Genomic DNA, 14,622 nt, shown 5'->3' with positions numbered 1-14,622 from the left:
ACATCATTCGAAGATATTCACACCATCAATTATAAAAGCTAAATGCATAGCAATCACTAAAGCTAGCAAAAAATAATTTAGCTAAAAGGTTTTATGAAAGAATTAAGTTGATCTTAAAACTCGAGCACAACACCATATATAACTTGTTTGAATTTAATGCCCTATAACTTTTCAAAGTTTAAAAGTATAAATTCTCACTAATATGCTAAAAAAATGGTACCAACTAAACAGTTAAGGCTTTACCAAGCTTTAGTTAATCTCCATAGATGATATGGTTGTGTTACATAAATACATGTTTAGACATAACTACTAAAGCAACAACATCAAAAACTCACTCCAAGTGGGAGATTATTAAATGTGGAGTCCTAGTTACATCAATTATCTTTGGTAAACTTTAGTCTTAATTTTATAAGATTTATGATTATCAACTCAATATCTATTCGTATTTGATGGTGATTATACAACTCAATTCTTATTTTTTTAAGATGGTGGCTATATAATTTAATTTGTACTTGATTTTAAGGTAATTGTCACATATATAACTCAAGCTTCATTCATACTTAATCCTTCCCACCAACCATCTAATTCGATAACTATTAAAAGAAAAAGTAACCAATTGTTGCAAGCAACCCACAATCAAATGAAAGTAATAAGAAGTAAAGAGTTGGGAAGAGTAGAATAAGTTCTTCAAGCAGAGAAGAGCAACAAGAAGAAGAGGTAGCATCAATGTATTGTTGTCTTTGTCGAATCCTCATCTTCACAATAGGTAATTATGTTCTCTCCCAATTGTTAATATTGACAAAGTAGTATTTTTTTTTATATGACTTTTAACTTCTTTCCATATATCTCTTTTGATGCTTAGTAAAATATTTGATCTCTATGCAACTATGGACCCAGGCAAATCTCAACAAAGAATGAAAATTTGTGTCTTGTATTTGAGATCCTTGGTGTGTCATTCTCTTATTTTCATTTGAATATCAGTGACTTTAGTTATACACTTGACCACCAGGAATCAAATCACATGTAGTTCTATGAAAAGAAAATGTAGATATAATTATATGTTGCATTTTGAGGTAAGATGGCCAACAAAAAACACGAGAATTAAGTGGAATGTAATCCGAAAATTTCACACTCAGACAAAATGTGCCTATAGTTCTATTGATTTTTATAAATGAAAGGAAAATAAGTGTACTTAGTTCATAATGACAAAGTTAGAAAAATTGGGAATAAAGATAAAACATAAAGGAGTTATGGAAAAGACTAATTTTTAATGACAATAATAATAGAGGAATAGTGCATCCAAATGCAAAAAGCTACCAAAATTATTCAAACCTTAATAGAACCCCCTATAAATGCAAAATTATCCAAACAAAGATTACAACCTAGAAGTTTTGTACTGATAAATAAAAAAATTAGACTGCAAAATCCATATAAGAAGAATTCAAGTAGGAGAGGGGCTCACAGTCATGTGTAAAAGTGATCCAAAATCAACCTGGTGACTAAACAAATGGGGAACATCATACTTCCAAAATCCAAATTTAGGGCACCACATTTTAACCCCAATGTAATACAAATAAGGGAAAGAATAGCTAACTGAAAAGCAGACCGTCACAATAAAAAAAAAAACCCACACAATAGCCACTACAATAATTCACCCTATAATTAAAGTAGTACTCTATCCTAGAGATATCTAAGGTGTAACAACTATAATATAAAAAATAAATCTAAGAGTACAAAGGATAAATATCTCTCTCTCTCTCTCTCTCTCTTTCTCTCTCTCTCACTTGTGGGAAAACGTTTTAATTGGCTGATTTCGTTGTATAGGAATAATTCCAATATTATTTAGTAGTCTTCACAAGGAGTCTCCCAAAAGTCTTGCCATAAAAACTTGGCGTATAAGCTCCTGAATTAAATTTGCATGGGAAATGTAAGAAATGTGAACAAAAAAATAGACAAAATATATGACTGCATTTCTCTCTCAAAAAGTCTTATTAAAATAACTTATGTTTCGTTTAGTATAATTTTCTTATTGCTTCTTAAAGTAGCTTTTTAGCATAAAATTTTAATTTTTATATTAAAAAATGCTTTAAGAAGTAGTAAGAAAGCATCTCAAATGAAACCTTAGAAAAGACGCTTCTTCTAATACATAATATATATGTGAAATTATGGAGATCATGAAATATCAAATGGGATTTTATTGCAAATTTTAATATTTGGATAAGAATTTGAAAAATGGATGTTTAATTTTATAAATAATGAAGATTTGGGTGTTATGATTGTAATTATCCCAAATTCATATTAGAATTACAAAATAAATAATTAAAATATAAATAAGACAATTTAAATTTATCTTAAATTCAGAATAAATTTGAATTTTAGTTTTAAGTAAAGAAATAATTATTATGTAAATATTTGTTTATTTTTCCTCAAATTTGTATGGAAAACTCCAAATCCAAATTTTTTTCTAAGTCCTATTTAAGTCTAAGTAGTGAACGTGGGTGTGGGGTTCTAGAATGGTTATGAAACCACATGAATAATATGATAGGACTATGGACAACTGTGTAGTTGGTGGATGCTAATGGATTACAACGAAAATGTAGTATGCAAATTGAGTTGGTTTAGTAGCTTTTATGGATTTTCATGAAAATGGAAGTTAATGATGAATCAACATCACATGTTCATACACATGTTGGTAATTATTTACAAGTTTGACTGATTTTTTTGTTTTTAATGAAATAGTTTTAGCAATGTATGATATGCACATGATAACGGTGGTAGTAATTTTAGATGTATGATTATTGATAACAAAAGAATTCAGAAGGTTAAAATAGTTAGTTTCATACGAATTTACTCACTTTTATATTAACAAACTGTTTATAGAAGTATGTTACAAATGAATAGATTCATAGTAGACATGTATGATGAATTTGAATGTGATTCGAGGATGTATTCGAACATGATTCTCAAATATGATTTGAATGTAAATCAAATGCGGTTCAAATAATCTTGTTCTTATCATTCTAGAATGCATTTATTGTAAACTCCTCTTGTCCTTCATATGTGATTTAGTGCTATGATGCTTTCCCGTCATCAATTCTATGATGCCTCCCCTACAAACTTTTCTTACATGCCACTAGACTTGCAATCTTCCCCCAAAAGTTCGATCAAACACATTGTCAGTCTTATGATGTTGTCCCTATAAATTCCTCTTATCTTTTGCATGCACATAAGTCTTGCAACACGCAAAGTCTTTTTTTAACTTCATAGGACACTGGCCCCACAATGCCTTCATTACAAACTCCTCTTTACACACACTATAGGACCAATAATGCATTCCCTTACGAGCTTCGTAGCAAATGCTACCGGTCCGCTTATGATTTTAATGCAAACTCCTCTTTTATTTTTCTGTGTTCAAACTTTACTTATTTTTATCACTTACACGTGCATAATCATAACTGCTACAAAACAAATTTAACCCTTATGGTTAGTATTGTCATTGTAATAAGTCAAATATTTTGAAATGACAACAAGATACGCCAGAGATAATATTCTTCACAATAATCATTCAATTCAATTATTGAACTTTTGAGCAATCTATTACCTATCAATACTTACTCTCAATATATTACCACATACCATGTCTCCAAAATACTCCATAGATCTCCTTTTTACCATAATTAAGAGGACATTACCTTTGTGAGATTGCCAACCAAACTAATTGTAGGATTTCATAAATAGGAAAAGAATCTCTTGCAATTAATAATTCCTTACTAACCATCTGACTTCACAAAGAGTAAATAAAAAAGCTTTCTTATCATTTTATAATATTATTATGTAAATTTCACATCAAATGACATGCAAATCCTAATCAGAAATTGACTTAATCATTAATATTTGTTGATTGTGAGATTAAAGTTTTTCAAAAAAGTGCCCTAATTTTGTCTGATGCTGCTGAAATTTTTGAAGTTTAATTGGACATAATGCGATAAACAAACATTACTATTGCATATTTGACTCAAAGATTAAATATATATTAATTAAAAATTAAATGGTTTATAATCATGATTAAATTTGATTAAAATGCATTTAAAAGGTATTAGGTTTTTTTTTTTGACATGTGTACTTATTTTTATAGAATTAAATTATTAGACACATAGATTCAAATTATTAGATATTCATAGATACGATCATCATAGAAAAAATATTATAAATGTCTAATAATTTAGCTGGATTGTCTAATCGTTTAATCATATTTGTCAAACAATTTAATCATATCATTTGATAGTTTAGCTATACCGAAAAATAATATGTGAAGAATGATATCAATGATCTCATTGTGAAAATATAATAGGAGGATGCCCTGAGGAAGTCCTAACATAAATGTTTTTTTATTAAAAATCAACAAAATTAGGGCTCCATTTGGGACAACTTTTTTATTGCTTTTTAAAACAGCTATTTAGTATAACAGTTTCATAAACTAAAAATTTTTATACTAAAAAACTATTTTAAAAACAGTAAGAAAGTCGTCACAAACAGACCCTAAATCTAGCTCCTATCAATTACAAAGTATGTATTGAGCTAAATATATCCAAATTCACCTTAACTAGATCGAGATCAAATTGAATTAATCAAGCAAAATTGAAGATATATTTGGAAATATTGTAGCTTTTTATAAAGGTTATTATAAAGCTACTGTATATAAATCTCTTTTTGTTTTTTTAAGCCGTTGTAGAAAGCAGCTTTCTAGTACAAAAATTATTCAAATCAGTGAAAAAATAATGGCCAAACAAAAACTGTGATTATAGTCTGAAAAGCATAATGATAAGAAAATTGTCCCAAATGAAATCTCAAATGATGTAAAATCAATTTGAAGCCGAAATCCAATCACATAACAATACTAACAATATGAATATGAAATACATTTTTTTTTTAAACTATTATTCATAGCATAAACGTTTGAGAAGAGAAAGTCAAGAAATATCATTATATCAATGACTTGGACATAGATTGGCAAGTGGTATACTAAGATTCTCTTATCATGTTAAGCGTGTTGGCCCACACGGAAATGACCCACGATGACCTATAATAACATGAAGGTAAGGAAGAAAATAATAAAAAAAAAAATCAGAAATTCTGGAAGTCCAGCAAGTTACATTGCTGTGGAAGTGGCTTACAGATTTTTGATTCCCTTTTTCTCCTACAAAAAAACTAGTTTGCAATAGGAAAGGGAGAGGGCTTTAGTCTGCCATCAAAGATATTCATGTTATTTATACCTAATAAATAATTCTTTGTCATGTGCATGAAGAAATGTTGGGGATTAGATAGAGACATAAAGAAATTTATTTAAAATAAATTAGTTATTAAGATAATATGTGCATAAGTATACTCAAATATTTTAGTTATGTTTGTTTGATTAATTAATTAATGATTTTTTTTTTTTATGTTGTTGTTGAATTGTTATAGATTTTATGAGAGAATATTTTCAATAGTAATGGATGGGTTAAGGGCGTAAGTAAGTCTAGCTCGGTTCGATGAATAGCTCATGAGCCGAATTTGATGAGCAAATGAATCAAACTTGAGTTGGCCTTGACATAAATCTTTAGCTCTTGAGCCAGTTTGTTTAAAAAATATTACTATAAAATTATGCTTTTATCCTACTACGTGAGGTCAGCAATATGAATCATTTTTTTATTGTGTTATATATACTAAGAGTCAAATTCTCATTTAAATATAATAAAAAATGTTATTTCTAATATTTTCTAACCAAGTTTTTTATGTCTATCTCTACATTTCTTAATATAGGTCGAATCTAATACATCTACTATCCAAGCCAGATCATCAGAAGGCTGATGTTTTATGTGACCAGATCATCTAAGATGACTTTTCTAATCTTATCTGCCACAGGATAATAAAATACAATTAGACTATATTAGAATTTAGAAGTTTCATCAAAAAGCTATTATAAATATTTAAATTTTATATCAAAATTTTTTTATTTCAGATGATTCTTTATTTTTTATCATCTAATTTCTCATTCTTTCGTTATAAATAAATCTGCTCGAAACTAATAGAATTAAGCTCAAGTACAAGCTAATGCTCAAGCTAGGGATGACTTGAGCTCGGCTTGAGTCGTTTACACCTCTAATTAGAGTCAACCATGATAGTTAAAAGGAATTAGATTTGCTTTGAGCATCGTGCTTTTGATCATTATGATTGTAATCAACTATCATAAATCAGCACAAATTTTAATGCAAATCGAATGGCTTTGAATGCCCTTTTATAATGTTTTCCTTTTTTCTAATACATATATTGTTATATTTACAGATATATTGGAATAATAAGGAAGTCGCTTTCTCGTGTCCAACGAGCGAGAACGTCAACCCTCCGAAGTTTGACACCTGCAAACCTCATGGAGTCCGAACCGGCCGGTCCGATAGCGATTTTGATTGACGGTCTACCTCTCTATTATCAATTAGAAGAATTAGATCTTTTGAGAAGATGACTATGAAAAAACTTTAGAATATTTTATTCTCATTAAATTATTCGTTTCATTTTTATTTTTATTTGGATTTTGGTGGTGTAATTTCTGAGAGTTTTAGATATTTTAAAATTTTAATTAACTCCTTTAAACCAATAAAGATTATTATTATTTAATTTATTTCTAATAACTCTCATAATTTTATTGTTTATGTTGATTTTAGAGAGAGAGATGATTCGTTAGGGTCTGTTCGGGACAACTTTTAACTGCTTTGCTTTTCAAAATCCGATCACTTTATTATTTGTTATTTTTTCGTCATTGCTTTCAAAAAATTTATGAGCTATGAAGCTATTTTTACAGTAGATTTAAAAAAAGCTACTTTTGCCACAACAATTTGACAACGAAATGTAGTTGTTCCAAACAGACCCTTAGTTTCCAATAATATTTGAAAAAAGTCTTCCTTTTTCAAAATTAGAGAAGACATAAACACGATATAAAAATAATTGAGCCATAGGGAAAATATCTTGTGATGGTAGAGGGATTATGGAGATTTTGAAGTTAACAACAAATGTTAGGAAATGACGAGCTAATGATGATGGGCATTCGATAATGACTAATGGTCGTATAGCAAATTCTCTTATAATATTTTAAAGTGCTCTGAAAAAAGATCGACGAACAATACCTTCAAGAAATTAAGCTCCACAGCTAGAACACGAAGGCTTGAAAAATTAACCTCATAAGTTCAGTGAAACATAAATTGAAGAAACAAATGGAGGAACAAACGAAGAACAAGTGGAGACTGGAGAAGATTCAATGAGGTAGAGTTTAGAGACAAATAAAAGCGGGTTAGGAAGGGCGAATATGGCTTAATAAATGTAAAAAAGTGGCTTGAGGAGGAGGGAAATTGCTAGTCAGCCCTCTAACTGGTGAGAAATTATTCTATGTGGACACCATACGGTCCAAAGACCAACCAGAACAAGTCACGTCATCCAGTACCGAGCAAAATGTGATGTGACACGTTCTGATTGGTCTCCGGATGCCGTCTGGTATTCACACAGAATAATTTTTTCTAACGAGAAGTTATTCTGTGAGGACACTGGACAGTCCACACAGAAGAATTAACCGGTGCACCTTGTCCAATCAGGATGCCGGGATGACAATGTCGGTCACTCATACAACTGGCGACTAATCCTCTCATAAAATTAAAATTACAATGGGTTGCCCTAACTTATCCTAACAAATATTAGCTTGCTTTATAAAACTTCAACACTTCTATGATCCCATCAATCTTTAATCCTTAATTTATGACAATTACAAATCATCATTAAGTGATAGCTTTGAGTCAAATAACCACCATTTTTTTTCAAAGCAAACAGCCATATTTCAATATAACTATTCCTAACCTATGAAAAAGAAAATTTTGGCTATCATAAATAATTAATTAAATATTTGTAAGCTGCCTAATTATTTAGTTAATTACTATGCCAGCCACAGAAAAAGACAAACAGTGTGGAGAAAATTTGCATTTATAAATGGCCACTCACTTCACATATAAAATACAAGAAGTCAAACCTAATGGTTTTTTTCTTTTTAAATACCAACCCAAATAATTAGGATAATACTGATAATTAATTAATTAATAGTTATTTAGTAACCCAAGCTGTCTTCATAACTAAATAATTAGGATAATATTAATTATATAATAATGAAAAAATATTTAAATTGTAAGGAGTTTGGTGATAGTACCATATTTTAAATTTATGGAAATTTTTATGATTATACCTCAAATTTGAGCCTAAAATATGTAAGTGAGTCAAGTCTACTCATGAGTCAGCTCGAGCTCGGCTTTATAAAATTTGTTGAGCCCAACTCAATGAGCGAACTAGTCAAACTTGAGCCAACCTTGACTCAACTCGGTAACTCCTGTATATATATTAATGTTGAATACATTTAAAATATATTAGAATTCATGAGATTATTAAGTATGAATCTGTTGAAAATAATTAAATTTATATCTCAATTTCTTATATCAATGATTATTTATTATTTATCTTCTAATTTCTCATTCTTTTATTATTATTATTATAATAGTTAACTGAATCATAGTCATTTTTCTTTCTTTTATTATAAACGAGATGCCTTAGATGGTTTGGTCATGTAAAACGTCGTCCGTCCAATGACCATGTTATGAGAGTAGCTATATTAGATTTGGCCCATATTACGAAAGATAGAGGTAGACCTAAAAAGACTTGGTTAGAATATATTAAAAAGATATTTCTTTATTAGATTTAAATTAGAATTTAACTCTTAACATGACACAATGGAGAAAAAAAAAATAAGGCTTGATGTTATTGTTGTATTATAAACGAGTCAGTTTGTGACCTGACACTAACTCGTAGAATTAAGCTCGAACTCTATTTATTAATCAAGTTCAAACTCAAGCTACGAATGACTCGAGCTCGACTCGACTCGTTTATTCCATTAGTCTGAAATATTAATATTTTAACATATTATCAATCTAAGTATTTATGATTATAAGTAAAGGCTAATCTTTTAAATTTTACATAAAAAATAAATTTTTTATTTATTTTGTACGAGAATAGATTTGTTACTCATATCATACCTCAAGAAAAGTTATATAATACTATTAAATATTTATTTTAACTTTTAATATAAATAATTATTTTTATGTAACAGAAGCAAATAATTAAATAATGAGGTGCAAAACAAGAGGCCGTATGGGATATGGAGAGAATATAAATTGTTGCATCTTAAATAAATATTTCTTATATCGGTACAAATGAGTGTTTGCCTATCACAGTCTTTTTTATTTTATTAAAAAATTATTCTTTTTTTAATATTTATTTACTTTTTCAATTAAAATATTTTTTTTTCCTCCCAGATGTTACAGGGATATCATACATGACCTGATTTGGACCTAACCTGAAAAATCTAGTTCGGATTAACCTGTTTAATAAACTGGTCAGTTTTTGGACTGAAATTCTAACATGTTTATTAAACGGGTTATGTTTGAGTTAATATATGAATTTGATTTTGATTCGAAAATGACCCTTTTAATATTTGTTTTCCTTAAATTATTTTACTTATAGTTGTAGGTATATGATCTTATTTTTTTATCAATATAACTAAACTCTATAGCTGACAATTTATAAACTAAAAATTAAATCAAAACTAGTTAATGGGTTTGATTCGGGTTGTTCAGGTTGTCAGCATGTCAGATTCAATTCCATCTTTTTGACCATTTTATTAAACAAATTTGCTTGAGATTAATTGAATTCAGATCAAGATATTCCATAAAGGTACTTTTCTTAGAAGCTGATATTCAACAAATGTGGATGAAATATTTTGTTAAACTTTTTAATAAAGAATGTAAACATACTATTGACTTAGTGGCCTTTGCACCCTACATGAAAATAAATATTTCTATTTTATCAGCGTATTAGTAAAACCGAAGTTAGATATGCTTTAAAGAAAATAATGTGAAAAAGCTGTTGAACCTGATGATATTCCAATAGAGGTGTGGAAATGCTTAAGATCGAGATGAAGAAATTTCTTAACTTGCTAAATTTTTTAATATTATTTTGAAGACTAAAAAGATGTCACATCAGTGGAGAATGAGTGAGTTAATTCTTATTTTTAAGAAAAATGGTGATGCACATGATTGTGCAAATTATAGAGGAATTAAATTAATGTGTCACACGTTAAAATTATGGGAGAGAGTTATGGAGCGTAGATTGCGGCATGATACTAATGTTTCTCAAAATCAATTTGGATTCATGCCAGGTAGGTATACTATGGAAGCCATATATTTATAATTAAGAAGTTTGATGGAAAAATATAGAAAGAATAAGGATGATCTACATATGATATTTATTGATTTAGAAATAGCATTTGATAAAGTTCCAAAAGAAGTGCTATGGAGAATTCTTGAAAAGAAATGAGTTAATAATGTATATATTCAAATCATTAAAGATATGCATGTATGCATAAGCTAGTACTTGTGTTCAAACACAAGGTGAATTGATTAAGTATTTTCCTATTTCGATTGGATAACATCAAGGATCAGCCTTAGCCCATATCTTTTTTCTTTAGTCATGGATGTTCTCACTAGACATTTGCAAGATGATGTACCTTGGTGTATGCTTTTTGCTGATGATATTCTTCTTATTGATAAGACTAGAGAAAGAGTTGAAGGTAAACTTGAATTAATGATGTCAACCTTAGAGTTTAAAGGTTTTCGTTTGAGTAGATCTAAAACTGAATATATGAAGTGTAATTTTAGTAGTAATAAACCTAGTGAGGGGATTTTGACTTTAGACGATCATGTTATTAATAAAAGTACACGCTTTAGATATCTTGGATCTATTATTCAGAGTGATGGTAAAAAAGATGAGGATATTATCAACAGAATTCAAATTAGATGGTTGAAGTGGAGGAATGCATCGAGCTTGTTGTGTTATAGAAAATCCCCACCTCAAAGTTAATGGAAAATTCTATAAGATGATGGTGAGACCTGCAATGCTTTATGGTGCCAAATGTTGGCCAATAAAAGAGAAGCATAATAGTAAGTTAAGTGTTGCAAAGATGAGGATGCTCAGGTGGATGAGTGGCTTTACCCTTAGAGATAGGATACAAAATGAGCATATATGTGAAAAGGTTGGAGTAGTGCCAGTGGAAGATAAGATTAGAGAGAATCACCTTAGATGGATCGGTCACATAAAACGGCGGCCTTTTGATGACCCAGTTAGGAAAGTGGATGTATTAGATTTGATTTATGTTAAGAAAGGTAAAGGTAGACCTAAAAAAGACTTGGTTAAAAAATATTAGAAATGATCTATCTTTATCAGATTTAAACGAGAATTTGAGTTTTAATAGGACACAATGGAGAAAAAGGATTCATGTAGCCGATCCACGTACGTAGTAGGACAAAGGCTTGATGTTGTTGTTGTTGTTGTTGTATTAACTAAATTCAGATCAGATCAATTTAAAATCAGACCTAAACCCAACCTATTTTCAAAACCCCTCCAAAAGTTTATACAATATTAGAATGTTATGATATAGTAAAAGAGCACCCAAAAAAATTAAAATGTTTTTTAACATTCTGAAATTGTGAGATATTTCAAAATTTTCTAAATACACAACAATTTATTTCCAAAAGTTAAAAAAAAAACTGCCCAAACCTGCACGTTTCCTTTCATAAATAGAAACAAATATGCCATAGTGTTTCTACTCCAAAAAAAATAAATATATAACAGAAAAAAAAACAGAATCAAAGATCTGATATCATCTGATCCTAATCTTGACCTCACCAACTCTCTCCCTCCCCCTACGCTCTATAAATCATTCTACAAAGCTTCTTGTAATGCCCCCAAACAAGCCTTGTTATCTCCCTCATCTCCTCTCCCAACTCATTCCTCTTCTGCACTTCTGCACACCATGAACTTAGCTGACACCATCACCACCACCTCCTCCACCTCCTCTTCATCCCCTCCTCTCCTCTCTCTTTCTCCACCGATCATCCTCAGCCCTTGCGCCGCCTGCAAGATTCTCCGGCGCCGCTGCGTCGACAAATGCCTTCTTGCCCCTTACTTCCCCCCCACTGATCCCCTCAAATTCACCGTTGCCCATCGCGTCTTTGGTGCCAGCAACATCATCAAATTCCTCCAAGTAAGACTTCTTGAATCCTCCTTCTTCTTCTTCTTCTTCCTCTTCTTCTTCTTTTTCTTATGACTTCTATGATTATGCAGGAATTGCCTGAAAGCCACCGAGCTGATGCAGTGAGCAGCATGGTGTACGAGGCCAATGCAAGGATAAGAGACCCCATTTACGGCTGCGCCGGAGCAATCTGCAAGCTTCAGAAGCAAGTGACCGAGCTCCAGGCTCAGCTCGCTCGAACCAGAGCTGACCTTCTTCATGTCCAAACTCAGCACGCCAACTTCCTCGCCCTTCTCATGGCGTCCTCTTCAATGCAGTCACCTCCGATCAATATTCAATCACCATTGGATTCACCAAACTTCTTATATGATGGCGACAGCGACAACAATGGCGCCCTGGCTTATGGCTCCGTTTGGGAGGATTCCTTGTGGGCCTGATATTCATTTTATTTTTTTTATGATGAGAGGGATGATGAAGATGAAGAGCTGGATCAAAAATAAGCTTTTTAATAATTTGATTCGTAAGATTGACTGAACTTAATTTGTCTGATGGGATTCAAATGTTTCTCTCGAGCTAATTAATCACAATTAGCAGTTCAGTTTATCTGCTTTTCTGCCTCACTGGCAACCTTTCTTTCTTCTTTTCATGTAATCGTTCCAAGTAATTTTATTGGAGAATGAATTATTTTTGGCCCCAACATAACCATGAGTTAATGACTGTAATTAATCCTTAATTAATGACCAAGATGACTTTTAGATGGTCAAAGATGATGATTATAACTATAATGATGATTATAATTATAATGATTATGTTAATTGCCTATGTCATGCTGGTCTTTTCATACTAAGCATTGAAAATCTCCCATCTCTTATGAGCTAAAGAATCTTAATCCTCATCAAATTTCAAAGTTGAAGCACAATTTTTTGACATTAAAAATTTTAATTTGACCTTCTCTATCATGTTTTAGTTTTATTATTTTTTAAAATAATATATAAGACAAATTATAAATAAATAAATATAGAAGCTTCAGAAAAGAACAATAAAATCACTAAACATATAAATTTAGAAAAAAAAAAATTCTTAAGTAAATAAAGGCTTGCCTAAGATAGCAAGCAAATCTCTGACTTGGGAGCTAAGCTTGAAGCCACATAAGAATAGTTGTGCTTGACTAACATAGAAGGATCCAAAAGAACAGGTTTGATTAATGTGAAAAAAATTAGTTATATAAGTCAAGAGAGGAAGCCTTACTTCATAGTTTTGATTTTTGACAATGAAATGGAAAAAGGAGTATTAATGCAAGTTGTAAAGAGATAGTGATTCATAGAGGACTCAGAAATTGAGACAAAGTGTGGGACCCATGAGACAACTAGAAGATAATTTCTATAGCTATGTGCATAAGGTTCTACTTAAGAAAATGGTGTAGCACATGCCCCTAAAATCAACTATACTTAGCCAAATATATGACTCTTAGGAGACATATATTTGTTATAATGTGAATTTTTAAGGAAAAAGAAGAGAGAGAGAGTGTGTGAGAGAAAGATAGAGATAGAGATTAGAAAAGTAGGAGCCTTCTGAAAAATTAATGAGGTCGGCCTAAAGTAATGATTTCTCGTATAATTAGAGATATCATATTAATTTGAGTCATTGAAATAATTTCTTTGTAAATGCAGGTGTGAGAATGAATAAAGCAATATCTCTTCAGTTCAGGTAGGCATTAATGGGAGCTTCATGCATTTAATATGTCCCTTAAAAAATGTGCTTTTATGAATTATTTGTATTACAATAAATTTTTTGTCTATTTACAATTAGAGCTTATAAGTCATGTGATTATATAGTATTTACCAATATGATCCAAGTAAGAAGATAAATAAATGAATTAAAAAAGAAAAAAAAGATTTTTACATTCATTCATTGAAAATCATTCATTGAAAGTCATAAATCTTTATCTTCTATGAAAATAAATATTATTTTTCTTTCATATATAGTTTGTCATATAAGAATTTTTAAAAATATATTGATTTTGTGGAGGTAAGAATTGAAAAATAAAAACTAAAAATACATATACTCTAATTTTTAGGCTTAATTATGCAGTGGTATATATCATTGACCAAATGTATACTCCCATGAGTCAAATCTGGTGTCATCCATTTTTACATTAGCACCTAATTTGCTATTCGATCAATAAGTTAGAGTTGATTATATATATATATTCATGCCCTACATAAGATTATTGTAATAGTCGTTTCACATTCTTCAAGCTATTGAAATGACTCATCATTCATTAGAAAGCTAGCGTTGCATATTAGTAATGTGAAAATTGACTTTATATGCCTTATACTACGGACATGTGTGATTGGAGATATGTCGCTATTTTGTGAGAACTATATCTGAAAGTTCATTTCACATGAAGTTACCCCCGAAGAGATAAACTCTTGTATTATGGACTTCTTAAATGACTATTTCATTCG

General features: G+C 30.3%; 1 protein-coding gene across 1 annotated transcript; it reads left to right on the top strand.

Annotated features, from left to right (window-relative positions):
• The first annotated feature begins 11,891 nt into the window (after nucleotides 1-11,891).
• On the top strand, nucleotides 11,892-12,763 carry LOC110112538 (LOB domain-containing protein 1). Its single transcript, XM_020844792.2, has 2 exons — nucleotides 11,892-12,166; nucleotides 12,247-12,763. The coding sequence occupies exons 1-2, from the start codon at nucleotides 11,936-11,938 to the stop codon at nucleotides 12,589-12,591; spliced, it is 576 nt and encodes a 191-aa protein (XP_020700451.1). The 5' UTR covers nucleotides 11,892-11,935; the 3' UTR covers nucleotides 12,592-12,763.
• The last annotated feature ends 1,859 nt before the right edge of the window (nucleotides 12,764-14,622 follow it).

This window comes from Dendrobium catenatum, unplaced genomic scaffold (genome assembly GCF_001605985.2).
Source record: "Dendrobium catenatum unplaced genomic scaffold, ASM160598v2 fragScaff_scaffold_133, whole genome shotgun sequence".
Classification (NCBI taxonomy): domain Eukaryota; kingdom Viridiplantae; phylum Streptophyta; class Magnoliopsida; order Asparagales; family Orchidaceae; genus Dendrobium; species Dendrobium catenatum.
The sequence above is the reverse complement of the archived record's forward strand: the minus strand, read 5'-3'. Positions and strand labels throughout refer to the sequence as shown.

What these genes read in the sequence shown, in the direction of transcription:
- LOC110112538 (XM_020844792.2), top strand. Translation starts at nt 11,936, where the DNA reads ATGAACTTAGCTGACACCATCACCACCACCTCCTCCACCTCCTCTTCA. An exon ending in ACATCATCAAATTCCTCCAA is followed by an intron (nt 12,167 to 12,246) that starts GTAAGACTTCTT and finishes ATGATTATGCAG; the next exon opens with GAATTGCCTGAAAGCCACCG.